Raw genomic sequence first — 18,869 nt, forward strand, 5'->3', positions numbered from 1 at the left:
GTCCCTCCAAAACGATTCCTGCTCCTCCCCCGAACCATTCGAATGAATCATCCACATAAAGGGTCCATGCTCGGGAGCATTCTTCTTCCCAAGGTAATTCGACCGCAAAATCGGCCAAGTGTTGACCTTGTACTGCCCCTCGTGGTTCAAATTGTAACCCGAATTCAGATAACTCTATCGACCACCCTACTATTCTCCGTGCCAAGTCTAGTTTTCGTAGAACTTTTGCGATCGGGTTATCCGTTCTCACCACCACTTGGTGACTTTGAAAGTAAGGCCTTAGGCGTCGTGCTGCCATCACTAGGGCCAAAGCAACCTTCTCTACCCGCTTGTACCTTGTTTCAGCGGCCTGTAATGTTTTGCTAACGAAGTACACGAGTTTAAACTCGGGTAGCTCTTATACCAAATTAGTAGTATGCTTTTTACCTCGTCGAAGGCTTGCTCACACTGGTCATCCCAATTAGTACCCGCACTTTTCTTCATGATTCTCACAATCGGTTTTATCTGCTCGGCCAGTTTTGGAATAAAGCGCGACAGCGAAGTCAACCGTCCTACCAATCTCTGAACCTCCTTCAAATTCTGAGGGCTTCTCATCTCAAGTATCGCCCTGCACTTGTCGGGGTTCGCTTCTATTCCTCTGGTCGTTAGCAATAAACCTAGGAATTTTCCCGCCGGTACCCCGAAAGTGCACTTGGCCGGATTAAGGCGCATATTATACTTTCGCACTTGATTAAAAACTTCCGCAAGATCCCTCACATGATCCTCTAATGATCCTCTACCGAACGGCTCCTTACCACCATGTCGTCCACATAGACTTCCATGCATCTACCAATCTGTCCGCAAAAGACTTTGTCCATCAATCGTTGGTAAGTAGCCCCCGCATTCTTCAGACCGAACGACATAACCTCATAACAATAGTTAGACCGCTCGATGATGAAGGTCGTTTTATCACTGTCCGGGGGATACATGGGAATTTGATGGTATCTCGAGTATGCATCCAGGAAGCTTAACATTTGGAACCCCGATGCCCCATCCACTAATGCATCAATACTTAGTAGTGGATAAGAGTCCTTCGGGCAAGCTTTGTTTAGATCCGTGAAGTCCGTACATATTCTCCACTGGCCGCTCGACTTTTTTACCATCACAACGTTCGCCAACCACGTTGTATATTTGATTTCACGGATGAAATTTGCTTCCAACAATTTTTCTACCTCGCTTGCCACCGCGAGTCTCTTTTCTTCCCTCAATCTTCTCTTCTTCTGAGCCACCGGGCGGGCTTCCTTAAATAACGCCAGCTTATGCTACATAATCCTCGGGTGGATTGCTGGCATATCGATTGCAGTCCAGGCAAACAAATCCTTGATTTTCTTTAACTCTGCTCCTATTAACCTGGCTTGTTCCTCCGTTAACTCACTTCCAATGGTAGTAACCTGTTCCTCCGTTAACTCACTTCCAATGGTAGTAACCTGTTCCTCCTTACACCCCAGGCTGAAAGGCCTTGTTTCTCCCATTGGTTCCATCCGGTCGTCGGTATTGGTTCTTGGATCCAAATCCGCCATGGCTACCTCCGAGCGTCTTCTCCTCTGCCGGCTTTGTTGATCGGATGAGGATGGCTGAACCTTCAGCCCCGCTACGTAACATTCTCTGGCGATCCTCTGATCGGACCGAACGGTGCAAATGGTTCCACTATCTGATGGAAACTTGAGTGTGAGGTGGGGTGTGGAAACAATCGCTATCAGATCCTCAGATAAATCCATCTCCTGGAACGTCTTCCAGTAAAGGATATTAACAGAGCTTCCTTGATCTACCAACACCTTTCCCAAGCTATATCGGGCAATAACAACTGTTATTACCATCGTATCGTCTTGATCAGGATCAGGAGCATGAAAATCTTCATCGGTGAACGTGATTGGCGACATTGAGCGCTTCCTCACATCTACCCGGTGAACGCTTTTTAATTCCCTCAGGTTTTTCTTCCTCGCCGACGCCGATGACCCTCCAACAAAACCTCCAGAGATAGTGTTTATTGTGCCGCGCAATGATCGGTCATGGCTGCGACTTCTAATTCGCCTATGATCTGGGCGTCTATCATCTCTTCTATCACTTCGTTCCATCCTGGCCCTCCTTGATGGGCTTCTCGCCCTCCGCTCCTCCTTCACAAACTTCCTCAGATGGAACGAGGAAAACACCTGCTGCTTCCGCTCGGGAATGTTCCTCCACCGCCGATCGGTCCTTCTCACTTCTATCTTACCTCCCGAATCTTCCTCTCTCAATGCCAAAATGGGGGTGACCTGCAGGAAACACTCCGACGCTCAAGTCAGAATTTATCTCCGCAAGTCTAATCAAAATCAGAAATCAGAGAATTTACCTTCTTAGTCAATTGTTATTTATATGGTTTCAAGGAATATTAACCATTAATTTACCTCTTAATGACGATCAATGCCAATCTTAACTGCCCCACAGTGACCGTTACCTCATTAATTATGCATTCATTGACATTCAAAAGTTGTCTCCCGCAAACGACTGGATAGTTCACGAGTATTATTCTAGTGTCCGATCGGGAATACTTGGCTTCCCTCGCCCTTGCGTGTCCGGTCGGTCTAACCTACTCGGTAGTAACTCCTGCATGCCCGGTTGGTCTAACCTATTGGGTAGTAACTCCTGCGTGTCCAGTCGGTCTAACCTACTCGGTAGTAACAACATCCATATGCTTATAGTTAAACAACATTTAAAAGACCAACTTTAATCAAGTGAATGATTATGTCTCATGTCGGGCTAAGTGAGTTATATTTGAGTTAGGTCAAGCTAGGTAGAGATCAAGTCAAATCGAGTTAGGTTGAGTCTAAACCATGCCTAAGTTAATATGGGTAGGTTAGGTCAGGCTTATGTCAAGTTAGGTTAGATAGGGACCATGCCAAGTTGGTTGGGTAGACCATATCCCTTTAAACTCATATTTCTAAAAATCACCTATTAAAACCTCTCTTTTAGATTAACATAAATAATTGTCTTGACGCATATAATTTCCTTTCAACACATAAACTAGTTCATAACCAACAATTTCACAACAACAATAACATTCAAGTTAAATATCACATCTAACCAGAATCATACAACCCAATTCATTTAATCAAAGATACTTAATACTAACGTACTCCTTTCAAGCATACAATTCAACATACATTCAACTCACATACTAATAACTATCATTTCATACTTTATAACTCAAAATAAAATAAAATACTAGCTTCCCTTACCTTTTAGAAGACTAATCGCTCTAGAGAACTCTTTTTCGCTCACACAGCTTAAGGAGCTCTATTTGTACCTATAGACAAAAAAACACGATTAGAGTATATCGTTAGTACCACTGATCAACAAAAAGTCTTATAAAATACTCGAATATTACATGCAAAATGAGCGGGACTCACATGCAACAAAAGAAATAAAGGACTAGAGAAAAGAGATTGAAACTTAACTTACTCATATGGAAAAATTGATTGGTTTGAATTGAAGAGCTCGCTACCAAGATCACTTCTAATGTCTCAATTCTTCAATCAGACGAGCAGAGAAGAAGAACTCATAGAGAGAAATCAGATAACTCTAGAAAAATGATTTTTAAAGAGATGGTGTGTTTTAAAATAATGAAACTCCTTTATAACAAATTTATTTATATTAAAACCTTTTAATATTAAAAAAAAATCGAGTCTCTTTATTTTTAATTTACTACCATTTCTAAAATCTTATTTTCTATGTCTTTACATTATAAGTTATAATGTTTATAAAATGAAATTTAAATTTTAAAGATGGAAAATTATAAATGCTACTATTTATTATTAAATATTACTTAGTATGATTAATATGCTATATTAAAAATTAAAAATAATATCATTTAATTGTTATCCGTCGAAATCAAATTACTCAAAATAATAGTTGATGACTTATATTTTCAAGACAAATATATATAATGATTGGCACCTTAGAAATGCAATCTTAAAAAAAGTTACCCAACAGCCTTTGGTTTGATAATTGGATTTCGATTTAACTTAAAATTTGTGATGTTTTAGACTTTTAGTTGAAAGTTTTAATAATGTCACTAGTAAAAAATTGGGTTTTTACAGCGCACATTATGCCACGGTTCACTGGAAACCGCAGCATAATGGTACGCGGTGGCAGTTTTGTAAATAAATCGAACAAATATGCCGCGATTCTAAGCAGAACCGCGGCATATACTCTAGTCAACCATCCACTTTGACGCCACGTCTGAATAAAAAATTAAATAACAGAGTATATGCCGCGGGTTTCTGGACAACCGCGGCATATACCCATGCCAATTTATTGCAGGGGCTGCCTGAGTCAGAGAATTTCAGAAGTTACAAGGGTATATGTCGCGGTTGCTCTGAGGAACCGCGGCATATACCACAGTAACTTCTGAACTTCTCCGTCAGTCAGAGAATTTCAGAAGTTACAGGGGTATATGCCGCGGTTCGTCAGAACAACCGCGACATATACCCCTGGCACCTACTGATATTCCCCAAAAGGTAGTTGGGGAGACAGTTGTGTTCAGCACGTTACAGGGGTATATGCCGCGGTTCTCAGAGTAACCGCGACCTATTCTCCTACCTGAAATAAATTTAAAATGAATTTGAAATATTTAGAGGAATATACCGCGGTTGCCCGCTGAACCGCTGCATATACTTTAAAAATAATTTCAAAAATGCCATTAAGGTTAATTTTTTAAATCAGTATAGGCCGCGGTTCCTTGTGAAACCGCGGCATATAACCATATTATACCGCGGTTAAGTAGTGAACCGCGGTAGATTCCCCAGTCAGGTTTAAAAGATAAAACTTTGGAACAGTGCTCGTCTTCTTCGCGCAGTTCCCTTTCGCGTTTTCTTCTCCTCCCGCGACCACCCATCTCAGGCCATCGTTTTTGCACCGTTTAAACTCAAAATTGTTCGGTCATTTCTCGTTTTTGACGATAAGAAAGAGTTTTAGCCGATCAAAATCGTTTGAAACGCCTGTTATTCCTCTCCGCTGCCATTTCCCTTTGTTGCACCAAGCTTTTTCGCCGCCCCTGTTCCAGGTATTTATGAAATTTACTATAGTTTTGGTAATGTATGGTATAGTTTTTGCTAAAATTTTGGTAATGCATGAAATTGCTATAGTTTTGATAATGTATGGTATAGTTTTTGCTATAGTTTTGGTAATGTGTGTTGTAGTTCTTGCATTATTTATAAACTTTAAAATATTATTCACTAAGTTTCAATGATATGTATGAAATTGCAAGTTTGATTTTTAGTAGCTTATCTTTTTATGTAATATTTAGCAATATGGATCGAAATTGGATTAATTTACCACGTATTAGTGCTGAGTACGAGAGAGGTGTAGAGGAATTTATAGAATTTGCGCAACGTAATGAGGGGAGAAGTGATGATGAAGTGAAGTTTAGATGTCCTTGTGTGAACTGTTTGAATGGGAGAAAGTTGAACGCAACTCAAATTAGAGAACATCTTATATGTGATGGTTTTCTAAGATGCTATACAACATGGATATGGCACGGCGAAGAAATGCATTTTCCCACTGACTCTCAAACTGTAAATGTTACTGATTCCACCATGGAAGAAGATCGACCGGATGAAGACAAATTGGAGGACATGATCCGCGATATTGGAGCAGAAAATTTTGCCAAAGCTCATGTGTATGAGACGATGTCGACTGATGCGGAAACACCTTTGTATGTCGGTTCAACTAAGTTCACATGTTTGTCAGCGATGTTAAGGCTCATGAATTTGAAGGCGAGCAATGGATGGACTGATAAGAGTTTTACAGAACTGTTGACGTTGTTGAATGAAATGTTGCCAGATGGAAATACACTGCCCACTCGTAATTATGATGCGAAGAAAATTCTTTGTCCAATGGGTATGGAGTATAAAAGGATACATGCTTGTCCCAATGACTGCATTTTGTATAGGAAAGAGTTTGAATTTTTGACAAAGTGTCCAAAATGTGGCTTATCACGATACAAGTCAAAAAACAATAGTGAAGATAATGGTCAGATAGAAAAAAATGGATCTGCTTTGAAAGTAGTTTGGTACCTTCCAATAGTGCCCAGACTTAAGCGTTTGTTTGCGAATCCCAAAGATGCTAAAAACCTTAGATGGCATGCAGATGAGAGAAAAATTGACGGGCTGCTTCGTCATCCAGCTGATTCCAAGCAATGGAAAAATATTGATCGACAATTCCCCGAATTTGGTAAAGAGTGTAGAAATCTTAGGCTTGGTTTAGCCACTGATGGAATGAACCCATTTGGTAATCTGAGTACCAATCACAGTTGTTGGCCAGTTATATTGATAATTTACAACTTATCTCCTGCATTGTGCATGAAGAGGAAGTACATGATGTTGTCTATGATGATATCTGGTCCAAAGCAGCCTGGAAATGACATAGATGTTTATCTAAGCCCACTAGTTGAAGACTTGAAGGTTTTGTGGGTTGATGGGGTTGAAATATTTGATGCATTCGCTTCAGAGACTTTTATGATGCGTGCAATGTTATTTTGCACCATTAATGACTTCCCTGCTTATGGTAATTTGTCAGGATACAGTGTCAAGGGTCATAAAGCGTGTCTTATATGTGAAGAAAACACTGCAGCTCATCAATTGAAACATGGAAGAAAGACGGTGTATCTGCGGTATGAAACACTTCTCAATTTTAAAGGTTTTTGATGTCAAAACTTATCTTATCTTTTCATGTAACAACAGACGCAGGCACAACAGAAGATTCCTCTATCTGAGGATGACCCTCTTTCTTCATTGCATGTACTTGCTGACATCCTTGATGATAAGCCTTTGGAGGTTGAGTATGATGCTAATGTATTTGGGACAGACTCTGAGGTCCCAATATACCTTAATAGCCAAGATGTCCGTGAGCTTGCGTCGGGAACACAAGAGTTGAATATTTCAATTATTCAACTTTGGACGATGTAAGTCTATGACCAATTATTTATATATAAAATTGATTTATATATCAAGTATCCTTATATCAAAGTTAATTTTTGATTTCAGGTATATGTCTGGGGTTAGTAACAAGTTGGGGCGTTCTGATGATTATGGATTCATTGATCCCCAATCAATTCATGAATCAAATGATTTTGATCAGATCAACATGAATCTGATAAGAAGTTTTGGAAGGGGCAAGAAAATATACTTTTTGCCTTATATATCCGGGTAAGTGAACTTTGTTAACATAATAATGTTCCATATGTGATTTTAATATTTAATAGTTACGTTATTATGAATTTCAGGCGCCATTGGCAACTTCTTGTTATGTCTATGCAAGACAACTATGCTTTGTGGTTCTGTTCATTGCACAGGCCTCCTCCCACACAACTCAGACAAGCAATTGATTGGTAAGAACCTCAATGTTTGGACTTTCTTTGTTATATAAATGAATGCTAAAACCTTTTTTTATATACAGTTCTATTCCAGCAAGTATAATGATGGGTGGGAGATCAATTGTTAATAGTAGAAAGATTGCTTGGATTTCTCTCAAGGTTTGACATATGCTAAAGCCATACTTTGTTATAATTGTTTTATTTTAATGTTATTCACTAACTATTATCAACTGTGATGATATATTGTAGTGTAACAGACAAAATGGGTCATATAAGTGCGGATACTATGTAATGTATTGGATGGCCCATATTGTTCGTTCTCACATCACAAGTCGCTGGGAAACGGTAATATTTAACTTTAACAAATTTTGATTTTTTCCCAAATGTTGAATTCATATACACTAATTAATATGAATTGTCTTTTGCAGAGATTCAAGACTACTACACCAGTTCCTGAGAAGTCACTATTATTCATTAGGAACGCTGTTGCGAAGTATATAATTAGATTATACAATAGCTCTTAGATTTAAACATTGCATTTGATTAGATTGAATTTTCTTAGACTTTGTACTTTATTTGATGTTGAAATACATTTGAACATGTGTTTGTTATGTTCAAATTGAATTTGTGTACATGTTTTTATATGCAGGTCTGTTTTTATGGTAGTGGATATCACAAAAACAGACCTGCAATTTTAAAAAACTGCAGGGGAATATGCCGCGGTTGTGACCACAACCGCGGCCTATAGTGTTTCGTTTTTTTTTTAAATGAGACATATGGCTGCGGTTAGTGCTACAACCGCGGCATATACTGCAGTCTTTTGCCGCGGTTTCAACCGCGACATATCGTGGACAATTTCTTTTTTTTAAAATTAATGGATTTAGGCAGCGGTTCCTTGGACAACCGCGGCATATTCGGCAACCTATATACCGCGGTCATAACCGCGGCCTAAAGTGTCTGCCTTACTACCGCGGCTGAATATGCCGCGGTTCGTAAACCGCGACGTATAGTGAAAGATAACCGCGGTAAAATCCCCTCGCTGCACTAGTGTGTGTTATGTTGTTTAAGGATGGAGTTTGTATATAACATTGTCTAGTTGGTGTTTAAGGCTTACTTGATTTTCCATGTTGGTGGTGAGTCTTTTAAGGAAATTTACTAAGAAGATTTAATAAGAATGAATGTGTTAAAATTAGGTAATGAACATGGTATTATCTCGAATCTAAAACAAACCTTAACACAATCATAAACCAAAGTCGGATAGAAAACTTGGCACCATCTTCAAAGTCACATTTCGATTCGTATCATGTGGTTGAAAAACTGACCCACATCCTTTTCTATTTATCGTTTTTCCGTGTACTTCTTAGAAACAAATAATTCCCTATTACATCATAACTTGACTCGTATAACGCATAAGGAATATAAAGCTGCAATCTTTAAACAGATTCTACCTACAGAGAAGGATGGAGTTTGATCTCTTCTAGAACCCATTTTCAATAATGCATCAATATCAACATGTCTACTCTACATCATGGCATATGTCGATTGCAGCATCAAATCCAACTAACCTTGTTGGGATGCCATCATGGCAACCCAAAATTCACATCAAATCACCATTTAACAACTGCTATCCATAATTACTAATGCGAATTCTCTTATAGATATATTCTTAAATTATAACCACCACAAGTATTCTCACTTAGCATATAACGTGTTCCTATAATTCTACCTATATACCCTTATCTTTTTCTGAATTCTTGCTGAAAAATATTCTGGTTCTCTCTATATATTTAATATATATTTTTCTACAGTTGAAAAGAATTTCCTCACTGGTCCACTATCAACAATATGTCGATAATATTGGTTTAACTGTTGGTAATGGGTAAACTGTAAACTCATTCATAAAGTAAACTAATTTTGAAGGAACACGTACCTGCAATGGTACAGACTATGGAACCTCGTGATGGGACGTGTTTTAATTTCTCAAAGTTCTGTCTCAAGGCAATGATTCTGGTTTTGTGGGTTTACCTTATGAAGTGCAGATTGCTTTCAATAAAGATGAGAGCAGATACATAACCAATCATTGTTGGATACGTGAAGATGACAGTGCACGAGGTGATGTGAGGAAAATAGTCTTCCGTATAGAGTTTCCAAAAAATAAAGTCTCAGAGTTTTAGCCCAAGAGATCAATGTGGAGTAGGATGATACTTTATATGGCTATTTGGTTGACCGTTCTGTATGATGGCATAGAATTCTGGGTTTGATGGTTGTTTTCTGTCATCTTGAGGCTGAACTGGAGGTTTCAAAAGTCCAAGTAAAATATTAAACCATTTAAAATGAAGGAATATTTGGTAACATGCCCATACTAATGGAAGGTATTGATGGGATTTAAGTCATGGACTCATCCAAAAATAGGTTCAGTGGCCAACATATTCAAAGAGAGTGAAAAGGACTGATACAGAGAGGAAGAGAGGAAGTGAGAAAGTGAGAAAGTGAGAATAATAAATGAAACTAGATAGCGATGTAGTGCTTTTACAACTTAACTGCATCTCAATTTCTTTGAGAAAGTCAGAATGATTTGATGCATGAAAAGCTTAACCATATATACTGCCTTTATAGATTAGGAAACATGTATATGAAAGGATCCTAATTCAAAATCTACCGTGAGGTATGATTCCATGAAAACTTCCTCCCTTAGGCTTTAAATTTTGTCATTTTATCTTGTGAAGTTCTACAACAAGGTAAACTGAAAAAAAAAAAAACTAGAAACCCTGGAAAACACTTAGTTTTGGAAAAAGGTATAATGAGCAAAAAAGACGTGTAGATATAAAAGTCTTATCACTTTCGGTGGAGACATAAAAAAGCTGGGAAAAGAAAGTTAATCTCTTGAAGGGAAGGTTGGCAACATTAATTTCTTCACCACCAAATTATGCTTAATCCACTATTAGTTTCTTCATGTCGGGTGGCTTCGTAATTTTGTTGTAGTTAAGTCATTGTTCTGTTGCCTATCTTGATAATTATACTATCTTGATGCCTTGAAAACATTATATAGTTTATGTTATTGAATCCGCAAATATTACTCTTTCTTTCAGAAGTTCATTTACACGGCTTTCGTCTATAGTTCTTGTCTTCTTGTCTTCTTGTCTTTCTTGGCAATGTGTTTCCCTGTACAAATTCTAAGCTCAAATATAGTAATTACAGCAAAAACCAGAAGCTATTTTGTTTATAATCTTGTTTCATATAATCATATAGAAACAAATCTGTACCAATTTTGTTCTGATTCCATTAATTAACGTAATACTAAATAAAATGTTACGTTTTCTTCACTCAATCTTGCTTTTCTTAAGAAATTGATATTTTTGCCCTATTGAAGGATTAAATATGTTTTTTCTGCAGCTTGTTTGCACAGTTATCCCCTGCGCAGGGCAATGAGTTAAAGCAGAGTGCTGACACCTTTGCTATATCAAACAATACCTTTTCATGATAAATTTTTTTACCCACGAGTTCAGAGTCTTACAAACTATTCTTATTTATGGTAATCTATTAGTCTAACGACTTTTCATAAATAATAAAAAAATTAACACGAATTTTTAACAGCTTGTGAGTGAGGACAGGTATTTTCATGATAAATGTTATAAATATAAAGAAAGACAAGGGTGGGATAAAATAAGGTGATACCAAAATAGCAAAATAATGTTGCAAAAAATACTGTCTAAATTTGTAACATACAAGACGTTATTTTTTTTTTATATATGATTAAATATGTTTTTTCTTTATTTATTTTCAAAGAAAGTTAGTAAGACAAAGTCCTAAAGAAGAGAGTGTGATAATTAAAAAATGACAAGGGAAATTGCGTGCAGGTCTTTAATTTGATATGAATTAAGATAGAAAGAAATAGAAAAAATTAGGGGTGTTGGTATGGGTATGAAGTTTGCGTCAATATGGTGTTATGTTTCATTATCATTAATGCTTCTCCAAACAGAAGTAGAGAACTCAGTTTCTAAGCCACACAAATTCATAGGAAGAGCCGTCCTACAAAGGGCATACCTAATACCTATCTACCATCCCACCTTTCATACTTACTCTATACGTACATACACATACACATACATCATTCAATCATTTTGTTAGGTTTTCCATTTCAGCAATGGCCCCATGCATCCAAATAAAGCTATTAACTCCTTTCTTTCTTTCTATTTCCTCATTCGTTCTCCTTGCACATGATGTTTGGATGCGTCAAAAGCCTCATGAACTCAACCTCAAGCAAAAGCAACTCTTCTAGTAACAAAATAATTATTACAACATCTGAATTAAACAACTAGATTAGGTATCTTATTCTTGTACGCAGTTTTTCTTCTTCTTTTATGATGTTTTTGTTCTTATTCACCTATATTAAAAAAAGTTATCATGTTTGGATTATGTTTAGAAGCTTTTTGTTTCGCGGATACGAAAGGTCTTAAAGTCTCTTATCACGTAAGTAGCTATGCCATGCATGGTCAATGGATTTAAAACAAAAGAACAAAACATGCGTATGGCTGCCCACATAGACATACCTTGGTCTTTGAAACTATGACATTATTTGACATGTTTCGAAAGTGTAAGAACGACTTTAAATAAAATGAAGATCAAAATATAACGCTTTTATGTTTGACATACCTTGTGGAAACGTAATGATTTTTAACACTTTATTTTTAACACATGTTCTTTTGCAATTTGTACCTATTATTGACAAAGAGCCCAATGTTTTGACAAAAAGCTTTGCATCTCTTCCAAACCTGTCAAAAATAGGTAAAATCTCATATATATATATATATATATATATATATATATATATATATATATATATATAAATTTATATATATATAAATTTAAGTTTTTTTGTTGTTGAAATTATTTATTGTGATTTTCATGATTTTTAGAAATATAGTATTATCTATTATATTACTACTGAAAAAAGACTTTTGACGTCTATTATTTTCGACATTTAACGTCAAATTCAGATCCGATGTCTTATCGAGAGATACCAATTGGACGTCGGATCTCCTTTCCCGGACGTCAATTTTGATGTCAAACCCCTCCTAAACCCACATTCTTTTTATTTTTATTTTTTTAAAAAGAAATTAATTTGTTTCTACAGTATTACCACACCTGAAATATAGAAAATCATTATAGCACATCATAAAATTGTATATACTGTGAGTTTCAAGCAATGGAGATTAGGCACTTGTTGCCGTTGTCAAGATTTATCAACTGACGAATAAAACTGCATCATAAGCCAAAACTAATCGGTGCAAACGAAATTTAATCGGTGCAAACTAAAGTTAATTGGTGCAAAATAAATTAATTGGAAGAAAATTAATCAAACATACCTTATACCAATAATGACGAATGCGAACGCGATCGAAGATTAATTGACGTGTGATTTAGGGGGCACTGACGTTTATTTTTGGACCGTTTAGACGTCTGATCTAGGAGGGGGCGGGGGGAGGAGGGAGAGGGGGAACGTCTAAATGGGGATTTGACGTCCGATCGGGAGGATCGATGTCTAAAGCTTACTTGACTTATCGTGAAGGAACCGACTTCTATAATAACGTTTTATTTACAAAGATGTCACTAGTCATTTTTTGCTTTGGATTTTATTTCGTTAAACATTAAACGCGTTAAACACTATTTATGCACTAGTGTATTTTATACATTTGTTTTTCTTTTTATGAAATTAGTGATTTTTTTAAAATTTACGAAAATGGATAATATTTTAAAGAAAGTTATGGATACAAGTAAGTCATACTATCTTTAAAAAGGTTTTAGTAATGATATGATTTTAGTGTAAAGTATTTTTAAAATGAATTCATATCAAAATGTTACAATTTTAATTTAAACTGAAATTGTGTTAAAATGATATGATTTTTATTCAGTATTAATAAAATTCATATTTAAATAATACGATTTTAACTTAAATAAAATTGTGAACTAAAATAATATTACCTTAACATGATTTATAATTTTTGTAAAATTACCCAATTTTGATAAATTTAAAAGAAAATTACACTACTTTGATAAAAAAAAAATCTATACATTTATCTGTGATTAAAAAATATTTTAATATTTCTAAAATATCTTTATTTACTATCCGTTCTTCTTTAAAGATACTTCGTATTTTTTTCAATATTTTTCTTTATATATTATTCATTATTGTCCGTTGTTTAAAAAAAGAAAAAGAATGCATAATTAAACCAATAATATAATATTAGTGTTTTTTCAATATTTTTCTTTATATATTATTCATTACTGTCAATTGCTTAAAAAAAGAAAAAAAATGCATAACTAAACCAATAATATAATATTGATGAAATAGATAAAGCATAATTTGAATGCAGTTAGATTTTCAAACCAGAGAGGATCTACATCCGAAACTTATATATTGACAAACTTTATCCAGCTTCAGATTACAAAGCAAATTGCACGATTCACAACGTAATCGAGGCCTTGGGTTGTTCACCAAAGGATTCAGGAATATTATGATTGTCTAGGGGAAATTAAACAAAACCAAACCAAACCAACAGATATAGTTCTTTTGTTAAAACACAGCAATTCCTATGACCTCCAATTCTCGAAAAATACGTTTTGGAGCATTGGAATCAATTTCTTACTTGCTATTCTTCTCTCCCCAGTTTGTTCCCGAAAGAGAAACATAAAGTCTGAACAATTGAACTCACATTATGTCACAAGGCTAATTTACTGTTTTCTGTATTTATAAAAGAACAAAAATACTTTCGGAAACCCAGCAAGCTCCTTTTCTGCTTGGTTCCTGTCCAGTTACAAAATGATCCATGGGGAAATTTACCCAGTGGTTAATTATATTTATTTATGTGTTGCTGTTACGTTAAAATCTGATTGCAACAGTTCCTTTATGGTAGAAGAAGCACTGTTGCACTGCACACATGTCTCGTGTTGATTTCATGTGGAACTACTATATATATTTTTTCCTTTTCCTCATCCCGTGAGTTATGTAAGAGTATGACAATGATATATATATGTGGCATAAGCATCTGCATTATTTTGGGTTGGCGTAAATCAGACACATGACAAAGACCCTGTAATACATGGTTATGTTATGATTACGGTTGCGAAGGAAAACAGTTCTCGACATCGAATCCCAAGATAAGACTAAAATACAGTATGATACTGTATTTAACCTTGCACTACTTTCCTTTTCCTATAAATACCCACTAACTTGTACTCTCCTATCATCGTAGCACATTTCCATTTCCAAAGAAACAGGTTTTATTTCAGCACTTTGGGACTCCAAACTCCCAAAGTTTTTTCCCCACTCTCTTCTGCAGATTAGGCAGAAAGAAAAAAAAAAAAAAGGATAACAAGAGAGCAAAGGTCATGGATGTTGCACATTTATTGTTTGGCATATTTGGTAGGTTTAACACCCTGTCAAGTTTTGCAGGAGTTTCTCTCATTTTTTCTTGTTACCCTGATGGAAGTTTTTCTTGTGGAGTCTTGGCTTCTGAACTTTTGGTTTCTCTGTTTCTCATTGTTCTTCTTTCTGGCACAGGGAATGCTTCCGCTCTGTTCCTCTTCTTGGCTCCAGTGTATGCATTACACAGCTTTCTCCTCCTCTCTCCGTTTCTCTCTCTTAAACTGTTGTGGCTTTACTTTCTTTTTCCCATGGATCCTGTTAAACTATTTTTGAGGTCTCACCTATACTATATTGGTACATGTATATAAATAAAACAACTCTGATGAATCACATTTTGAGATAGCCTTTTGGGTTAAGTTATAAAGCCAAATGATATTTGATATTAAAACTTGTTATTGTACTTGTTTAATTTATATTGGACTGCTGTTCAGTATTATGAGTTTCATGCTCAAAATATATAGTTTTTGTTCTTAGAGAACCTTTTAAAGATTTGACTAGTGATGTAAATAGAATAGTGCATGTGTAACCCATGTCTTACGAACTTAGTTTTTGGAGCTAAAGGCAACTCATTCAAAATCATGAACATGATATACCAAATCGAGCAATTCAACTATCTGTGAATATAAAAGTAGCATTTGTTTTTGTATTGTTAATCAATATGCGAAATAGTGCAAGTTTGAGTGAAATTTGTGACGAACTGGGGTTCGTAGGATCACATTCAAGAGGATTATACAGAACAGATCAACAGAGAAATTCTCGGGCATTCCATATGTCATGACACTGCTCAATTGTCTCCTTTCAGCATGGTAAGCTTCTCGCATGTTCTTTCTTTTTACTGCATGCCTTTGTGATCTCCTCCTCCTCCAAATCTTCTATCAGATCTCGTGTACTTTCTTTTTAAATTTTGTGGTGCTCATTTTCGTCACTTCTTTCAATTGTCTTTATTTATGCCTCCTTTTTCCTGATGTTAATTGTAAATTGTCAATTCTTATACCCGGATAATAATATTTTCGTAAGTTGCCTTTTGATTGACAGAAGTTGCTTGTCTATTGGTTTAATCATTAAAGTGTGCAAATGACAGGGACAAACTTTGTTTTTTGGGAGAGCTCAATAATTTGTCGGACTAGAATTCAAACAGTGGTTGAATTTTCGCTTTCAATTGCTCAATAAATCTTTGCGTAGGAAACTATATATCCTTATCTTGCTAGCTTCTATATGGTATATCGTTGTTTTGTTCTGTATTTGTAACCGATTGGTTTGTTTGCTCTCGTAATCTATTTTACATATTATGACTCACGTTCTAATCTGAAGTGTATAATTGATTAAAACTACTTTAAAACCAAGATAGCTAGTTCCTGGTAAATCTTTTTTGGCTGTTGGTAATTTTTAAAATCCACAGGTATGGTCTACCTTTTGTGTCTCCCCACAATATATTAGTGTCAACAGTGAATGGCACTGGATCTTTGATTGAGATCGTATACGTGTTGATCTTCATCGTATTGGCCCCCAAAAAGCAGAAGGCTAAAATTCTTGGTCTCTTCACCTTCGTGCTCTCTGTGTTCTCTGCTGTTGTTTTTGTGTCCCTTTTTGCCCTTCACGGCAATTCAAGAAAGCTCTTCTGCGGCTTTGCTGCTGCAATATTTTCCATAATCATGTATGGCTCTCCACTCTCTATTATGGTAAGCTAATCTTCCATCAAATTGAATACTACTAGTACTTGTTGATTCAAAACCAACTAAGTGTGGGTGTGTGTTAATGGTGGATTTAAAACTACGTGCAGAGACTAGTGATCAAAACCAAGAGCGTGGAGTTCATGCCCTTCTTCTTGTCGCTGTTTGTGTTTCTCTGCGGCACTTCCTGGTTTATCTTCGGTCTGCTAGGCCGTGACCCATTTGTTGCAGTAAGTCACTTTTCAATTTTAACTCTTTAACCGTAGAAGGTAGTTTTATGTTAATTTATTGGCAGTGAAGAAGAATAGAGTAAGGTTCATGTATGGTTTTTCAGGTACCTAATGGTGTTGGTTCTGCTTTGGGGGCAATGCAACTGATATTGTATGTCGTATACCGAGATAATAAAGGTGATACGGGGAAAAAAGCCCCAACAGTGGAGGAATTCATGGAGATGGGGGATGCAAAACCCCAACAAGGGAAGCAATCCAATGCAAATGGAACTCAAGGATGATACGTCAAGGAACACATCTGGCTTACAGAATAGTCATTGTCAGCTACGTAGTTTTTAATGCAACTGAGAGCAAACAACTCTATGATTTGGTCTTTTCTTATTTTAGTTCTATAAATGCTTGTAATTTACTTCAAGCTAAGGCAACCTTTAGCCGATAATATTGAACGGAAACAAGCATGTATGAGAGTTTACCTCCTTCCCCTGGTCTCAGGGATTTTATGTTAATGTATTTTCCTAGTGTATAACCTACAAATAAAAGTGCAGATTTTCATTTTCAACTAGAAAATTTTATGCCAATGTGAAGATGCTAATACTATGATAACTTTTTACTCTTTAAAGTTGGTGAGGCTTCCTCACGCTAAAGTCAGTTAAAAGTCAGAGCAATATTGTGGCTAGAGCTTCACTAATTACTTCATCTCAAAATTGAGTCAATAGTTTGGGATTTGAGAAATGCCTTAGCCTAGTAAAAGCTACGTCTGGAGTCCCTCTTGTATTTCCTTCAATCATGGATGTTGACTCTTGAAGAATAATAGGTAAGAGAAGGGAGAAATTTTATATGGTTAGTTATTTTAGGTGGGATTCTCTCAACTTGGAATTTCCCTTGTGCTACTAGAGAACTTATTTATGTTGTATGTTTTTCCGTTAACTTAGGCCTATTGGGCTACTATAAGAAGTTACGGTTCTAATTTGGCTCTATTGCGTTAGGATATATAAACCTGAGTCAGGTCATGAATTTAAGAATAAAAACGGTAGCTTATGCAAGCGTAAGGTGCCGACTTGTCAGCGTTGCTTGATATATATTTGTGTAGTGTTTATGCTTTCTTCTTCAACAATGTTCCTTTCTAAGATTTGATATTCATTACTCAAGTAGTTTTTTTTTAGTTTGAGATTGTTTGTCACTATGATTATCAAACTCTCGAGTTAATTCATAAACTCGTACGAGTTTACTTTTTCAGACATGACTTTTGAGTTAACTTGAAAGTAAACTTTTTTTTGCGTAAACTCGATAAAATTGACTGTGAAATCGGTAGGATCGTGTAAAATCGCGAATTTGGAGCGATTCTACAAGCTTGAAAAGTGGAAATATTAAGAAAATTGAGGTCGTTTGGGGTTTAGGGTTTCATGACCTGATTGTCACTATCTCTTGTGCCCCTCTGTCTCTCTCCATGGTCATCGCCATCGCCTCACCTCCTTAATGAAATGCATCAAAATTAATGAGAATAATTCAAATATTTATGTTTTACAATATTTATCTATAAATATTATTTATTTAAAGTTATATAATTTTGTAGACTTATTTGAATTAAGATATTATTTATATAATATTTTTTCATGTGAAGTAAATTTTTACGAGTTTACGAGTCGAGTTTCCTTGACTCTCACGAGTTTCCTTGACTCTCACGAGTTTACATAAACTCTCGAGTTTTCATAAATTCTCGAGTTTAATAACTTTGTTTCTCACTCTATTCCTCTTTATTATCGTTACCCAATTGATTATGGTTAGAATTGTTTGTTTTCGCATGTAGTACTACCCATTTTGTAGTCCAAATTTGATACTTTCACATCCATCAAACAAAATACATCTATTACATAATCCAAAATATTAATATTTTAATTAGATTTCTTTTATTTTTTAACTTAAAACACCAATATATATTAATATATTATTGAAATAGTTGTCATGTGGATCTGACTTTTTTGAGTGTTAAAGTATAGTTTTTCTTTGTAGTCTGTGTTTTATTGTGTAAAAGTGTATATGGGGATTGATTGTGCTGGGCTTATTGTAGGTCCAATTTGTAGAAGGCTACTTATTTCTACACATCCCTTTTTTTTTCTTCCCTAATCCCATAAAATTTGATATCTCCATTTTTA

General features: G+C 35.7%; 1 protein-coding gene across 1 annotated transcript; it reads left to right on the forward strand.

Annotated features, from left to right (window-relative positions):
• The first annotated feature begins 14,621 nt into the window (after positions 1–14,621).
• On the forward strand, positions 14,622–17,275 carry LOC108330685 (bidirectional sugar transporter SWEET1). Its single transcript, XM_017565195.2, has 6 exons — positions 14,622–14,813; positions 14,952–14,988; positions 15,527–15,622; positions 16,216–16,495; positions 16,597–16,716; positions 16,821–17,275. The coding sequence occupies exons 1-6, from the start codon at positions 14,780–14,782 to the stop codon at positions 16,995–16,997; spliced, it is 744 nt and encodes a 247-aa protein (XP_017420684.1). The 5' UTR covers positions 14,622–14,779; the 3' UTR covers positions 16,998–17,275.
• The last annotated feature ends 1,594 nt before the right edge of the window (positions 17,276–18,869 follow it).

This window comes from Vigna angularis, chromosome 4, assembly GCF_016808095.1.
Source record: "Vigna angularis cultivar LongXiaoDou No.4 chromosome 4, ASM1680809v1, whole genome shotgun sequence".
In the NCBI taxonomy this organism is placed as follows: domain Eukaryota; kingdom Viridiplantae; phylum Streptophyta; class Magnoliopsida; order Fabales; family Fabaceae; genus Vigna; species Vigna angularis.

Excerpts from the sequence above, each read along its gene's own strand:
- LOC108330685 (XM_017565195.2), top strand. The coding sequence starts at position 14,780 with ATGGATGTTGCACATTTATTGTTTGGCATATTTG. Across the intron at positions 14,989-15,526 it reads TTCCTCTTCTTGGCTCCAGT|GATCACATTCAAGAGGATTA; the intron begins GTATGCATTACA and ends TGGGGTTCGTAG. Across the intron at positions 16,717-16,820 it reads GCCGTGACCCATTTGTTGCA|GTACCTAATGGTGTTGGTTC; the intron begins GTAAGTCACTTT and ends ATGGTTTTTCAG.